This window comes from Salvelinus sp. IW2-2015, unplaced genomic scaffold (assembly GCF_002910315.2).
Source record: "Salvelinus sp. IW2-2015 unplaced genomic scaffold, ASM291031v2 Un_scaffold8376, whole genome shotgun sequence".
Lineage (NCBI taxonomy): Eukaryota > Metazoa > Chordata > Actinopteri > Salmoniformes > Salmonidae > Salvelinus > Salvelinus sp. IW2-2015.
In genome coordinates this window covers 4,966-10,456 of record NW_019949636.1, presented here as the reverse complement: position 1 = coordinate 10,456, position 5,491 = coordinate 4,966, and the positions used below count along the sequence as shown (strand labels likewise).

General features: G+C 41.4%; 1 protein-coding gene across 1 annotated transcript; it reads right to left on the bottom strand.

The window, feature by feature from the left end:
• Positions 1 to 1,267: 1,267 nt before the first annotated feature.
• Positions 1,268 to 5,061, bottom strand: LOC139027215 (integrin alpha-10-like). Its single transcript, XM_070442360.1, has 4 exons — positions 4,937 to 5,061; positions 4,611 to 4,823; positions 4,289 to 4,418; positions 1,268 to 1,408 (listed from the first exon to the last, which is right to left on the bottom strand). Exons 1-4 carry the CDS (start codon positions 4,991 to 4,993, stop codon positions 1,395 to 1,397), a joined length of 414 nt encoding a protein of 137 aa, XP_070298461.1. The 5' UTR covers positions 4,994 to 5,061; the 3' UTR covers positions 1,268 to 1,394.
• Between the last annotated feature and the right edge of the window lie 430 nt (positions 5,062 to 5,491).

The window sequence follows — 5,491 nt, the reverse complement described above, 5'->3', positions numbered from 1 at the left end:
TATAAGGTCCCACAGTTTACTGTGCATGTCAGAGCAAAAACCAAGCCATGAGGTCGAAGGAATTGTCCGTAGAGCGCCGAGACAGGATTGTGTTGAGGCACAGATCAGGGGGAAGGGTACAAAAAAATGTCTGCAGCATTGAAGGTCCCCAAGAACACAGTGGCCTCCATCATTCTTAAATGGAAGAAGTTTGAAACCACCAAGACTCTTCCTAGAACTGGCCGCCCAGCCAAACGAGAAATTGGGGGAGAAGGGGGTGACAAAGAACCCGATGGTCACTCTGACAGAGCTCTGGAGTTCCTCTGTGGAGATGGGAGAACCTTCCAGAAGGATAACCATCTTTGCAGCACTCTTCCCATCAGGCCTTTAAGGTAGAGTGGCCAGACGGAAGCCATTCCTCAGTAAAAGCCACATGACAGCCGGCTTGGAGTTTYCCAAAAGGCACCTAAAGACTTTCAGACCATGAGAAACAAAACTCTCTGGTCTGATGAAACCAAGATAGAACTCATTGGCCTAAATGCCAAATGTCATGTCTGGAGGAAACCTAGCACCGTCCCTACGGTGAAGCATGGTGGTGGCAGCATCATGCTGTGGGGATGTTTTTCAGTGGCAGGGACTGAGAGACTAAACAGGATCGAGGGAAAGATGAACGGAGCAAAGTACAGAGAGATCCTTGATGAAAACCTGCTCCAGAGCGCTCAGGACCTCAGACTGGGACGAAGGTTCACCTTCCAACAAGAAAACGACCCTAAGTACACAGCCAAGACAACGCAGGAGTGGCTTCGGGACAAGTCTCTGAATGTCCTTGAGTGGCCCAGCCAGAGCCTGGACTTGAACCCGATCGAGCATCTCTGGAGAGACCTGAAAATAGCTGTGCAGCAATGCTCCCCATCAAACCTGACAGAGCTTATGATCTGCAGAGAAGAATGGGAGAAACTCTCCAAATACAGGTGTACCAAGCTTGTTGTGTCATACCCAAGAAGACTCGAGGGTGTAATCGTCGCCAAAAGTGCTTCAACAAAGAACTGAGTAAAGGGTCTGAATACTTATGTAGATGTGATATTTCAGTTTTAAATTTTAATACATTTGCAAGCATTTCTAAAACCCTGTTTTTGCTTTGTCATTGTGGGGCATTGTGTATAGATTGATGAGGAAAAAAACATATTATTAATKKATTTTAGAATAAGGCTACAATGTTACAAAATGTTGAAAAAGTCAAGTATTCCGAATGCACTGTAGATAAGAACAATGTTGAGGTCAGAAACCTTTTGTGTCTGTTGTTTGTCTGGTCATGGTGAAACAGACTTTAGCAATGTTGCTCAGGGGTMTACTGCAGTCCGACTGGATGGTGGGGATTTTGGCTGGGTTGAAGGAAACTTGTGCCGTCAATGTTACTATAGGCCTGGACCTGGAAGAAAGAAAACATAAAGTATCAGTTCGATGCTCAAAGTATACGTACATTCCACAATGAAGGGTGAGTTATTGGCCTCTAAAGCCTAATTTCCATTGACACCTTAATTAGGGTGTCAATTCGAGCTGGCTCGATTTTCAAATTTGAGCTGGTTCAGGGAGTCCCGGCTAACACAGCCCAGATTCACCGCTGGTGCTGGCTGGATTAGGTTCAGGCTGGTGACGCCATTACAATGCAACCACCAGCTAGCTGATCACTCACTCAATGCTGATACATTTGGCTTTGGATTTGTTGCTGCTAGCTAGCTGAGCTACTGCAATAGTCAGACATGACACTCCACTTAGTATGATATGTTACYTTCTTATGGTATTTGTTAATTTGTGGATTCCCATCATCCATTTCATTTTGGATTTTACAAATTACAATTCATGTGATATGTTACGTACAAAGTGTTACAAGTTTGCCAAACGTTCAATATGTTCCGAATTTGCAAAATGTATGAAATGTTACCAATTCCAATTTTTTGTTGATAATGTTAAATAGGTGGCTAACATTAGCTGGGTTCGGGGTGAAGGTTAGGAGTTAGGTTAAAGGGTTAAGGTTAGGGTGAGCTAAAAGGGTTAGGGTTAGGTAAAAGGGTTAAGGTTAGGGTTAGCTAACATGCTAAGTGTTGCCAAAGTTGCTACCTTTGGGTTGCTACACATTTGCGTAATAAGCCCACCCTCCTGCATTTTTGCCTTAAGCAACATTCTGTCTCATGCAACGATTCCAAATGTAAGATATCATACTAATTGAGTGTCCTGGATTTACATTCACTATGACACCAGGCTGCTGAACAATAATCTTTGTTAGAACAGTGTTGTTTTTGGTTAGCAGCTAGCTAATGTTAGCTTGAAATGACCCTGCAAAAAAAAATTGTCATTAGGACTTTGTGTCGTGGTCCTGTGGAGGTTTTGACTAGTTCCCAGCTTGTTCGGGGACGTCCCTTTGATGATTTGAGGACGTTGTGTCATGGTCTTGTGTAGGTTTTTGTCTAGTTCCCGGTTTATTCGGTTATTATTCGGTTTATAGACAAGGACAGTCACACAAATTTAGAATGCAACAAAAAATAATACAAACAATACAACAACAAAAATATTGTGTGTTAGAGTGTTTGTGTGTGTGTGTCCCACAGTCCTTGTCGTCCATTTTTCTAAAGGTAATTTTGCTGTTTGCTTGAGTAATTGGAGATGGAAGAGAATTCCATGCGATCATGGCTCTGTATAATACTGTTTATTGACGTGAATTCGTTTTGGGCTTGTTGACTGTGAAGAGACCCTTGGTGGCATGTCTCGTGGGGTATGTATGGGCAGGGCTCAACATTCAGGGATGCCTGCTGTCCTGGCCACATCTGCCAAGCTTACAAGGCCAGTTAATACATTTTTCATATGGTCTGCTTGGCCAGTACATTTAAACACTACAAAACAGACAATAATAATTTATATTTGTATTTAATCCTTCAAATCTCCCAACGTCTGATGCTTCAAACTTGTTATCAACCAGCATTCGGTTTCCAGGTGGAGTCAAGAATATCAAAACCTTCCCTCTCCATCTCGAGTGAGCACCACCTCAGTACATCCTGGATACTCGATCCAGATCCGTCTCAGGAAAAAAATATATACGTATATATATTGTAAAATGCAATTTTGTGTTCAATATAATTGCTTAAAAACCAGATTAATTCCCAAAGCTGTGTAATTTATTCATCAGCGGAATATCAACTGTCGGTGGCAAGAGCACGCAACTCCTCATACAGCTGATTGCTGCATGGAAAGAAATGTGTTCCAGTAAGTCCAGTCACTGTGCAACATTCCTAAATGCAATTGCGGAAAAGACAACAGTTTTGATAGCAATTATTGAAAAGAGCAGGATCCCAGATTTCCAGTACTGTTTGATTTATTTCTCAACTCAACCCAATTGGCAGGGTTTTACAATCTGGCATGACAATAAAATGTGTCTGGCATGACAATAAAAAAAGTAACTGCAGGAAGTGCGTCACGCCATTCGAGTGCACAAACGGTAGGCCTATATTCACTGTAAAAAATCACATACTTTTTTTAGGCTCTAGTGCCATTGGGAGTTTTTTTTAGAGTGTGATCTAGGTAATGACTAGCCCATTGAGGTAAACAATGCAGATGAGCAACCCCATGATTCAGCCATGCATCAGGCTATAGGTGATAATGCTATTGCTAAAATAGCACACCTACCTGCAAAATGGACCATGTACAGGACCTAAATATATTACTTTTCCTGAATTTTTTATTGGGCTCATTTCTGGAAGGGAATATTACATTTGAAACAGTTTTTTTTAATCAATCAATCATGGATTTAGCTAGCCAGGTCATATTGATACATTGAAGGCCATCTAGATACATCTTATTTAAATATATATATATATTAACTAGCTGGCTAGTAGCCTATGCCATGGTAAGCAAGGTAAGAATTTAGCTAGCTAGCTTGCCTATTCATTGAGTTAACAAATGACAATGGTAACCGTTTAACTAACTAACAAGCTAAACACTTGCAAGCTGGTACTAGCACTAGCACTATGGGGTAATGGAAAGTAAATTAAAATCGTTCAGCAACATTTTGTTAACTAGTTATCTAGTTATGATCATGTAGCTATCAGCAAGAACATTCTACAAATTCTAGTTAGCTAGCAACATTAGTCCATTAGTGTTAGCTAAATTGGCAAATTCATAAGCAACAACATGACATCAATTCATAAATTCTAGAGGCAATGGATAAACAATTCGAGCTGTGCCCATCAAGGCCAGCCCAACTTGGCTTGAATTTAATTGCCAATGGAAACAAGGCTTGAAAATTATTTGGAGATACCTGAGTAAAGAACAGCCCCATTTGATCCCACGGCCAAGTCGGGAGAGAGTCCGAACTCATGTCCAGGGAAGTCTGACTGATGGACAGTCCAAAATACTTTAATCCAGGCTGACATCTGAGGCTGAAATCTCTATCAAGAGATGGAAGGAAGAGGAAAAGACACAGTAGATATAATCAGATTTTCTATTACACCTTCAATTATCTCTGCCGTGTTTCTCTAGTGGATTTACACTTTAGTTAAAGAATGGAGACAATGTCTGTCTGTCTCTCTTTATGCTCATATCCACCACCCTCATTCAATGTCTATCTTTCTCCCACATACCTGAGATTTGATTTTGCTGATTCCACTTCTCGTCCCATGGAATATGTAGACACTTCCTTGACCATCGTTCTCTAGAGGTGCTCCGACAGCTAAATCATTAAATCCATCCATATTCAGGTCAGGCAGTGGGGCAAGAGAAGTTCCAAACCTGCCCATCTGTCCTGCATCCCCCACCAGTGTCATCTCAGCAACTAATTGACAGGCCACCCCAGACTGGGAGAAAAACAGGTCATCAGTAAAAGTGATCAGGCTGAAACATGTTTTTATCAATTGTTTTGTCAGATTTGGTCAATTATGAGGTGAATCAAAAAAGATCTACCAATTACCCTGTCACTGATGGTACAGACATATACCCTGCCCTCTCTGTCTCTGTCTGTGAACATCGGAGCTGATATGAGGACTAGGTCGCTATATGAGTCTTATTCACATCCATCGCACAGACCTCTGCCCCAAAATAAGCGCCAACTGAAAGAATGAGAGAACCACAATTATGATTATTCCCCGCCAGATAACAAATAACCTTTCTGACAGATCACACTAACACTTAATTTTTTTATTCTCTCAATTAATTAAATCATGCACTGACATACATGCCACATTATTGGTGCATTTCCACTGTCAGGCTTTGTAGCAGTGTTTGGTCAAAAAGTCAAAACATCCCGGGCCATGAACCTACCCAGACTTGGGGCCAGACTGGGGAATAGTGGAAGATACATTAATAACATCTCGTGGATAGGGGGCACTATTTTCACGTCCGGATGAAAAGCATGCCCAAAGTAAACTGCTTGCTACTCAGGCCCAGAAGCTAGGATATGCATAGTATTAGTAGATTTGGATAGAAAACAAACTGAAGTTTCTAAAACTGTTTGAATAATGTCTGT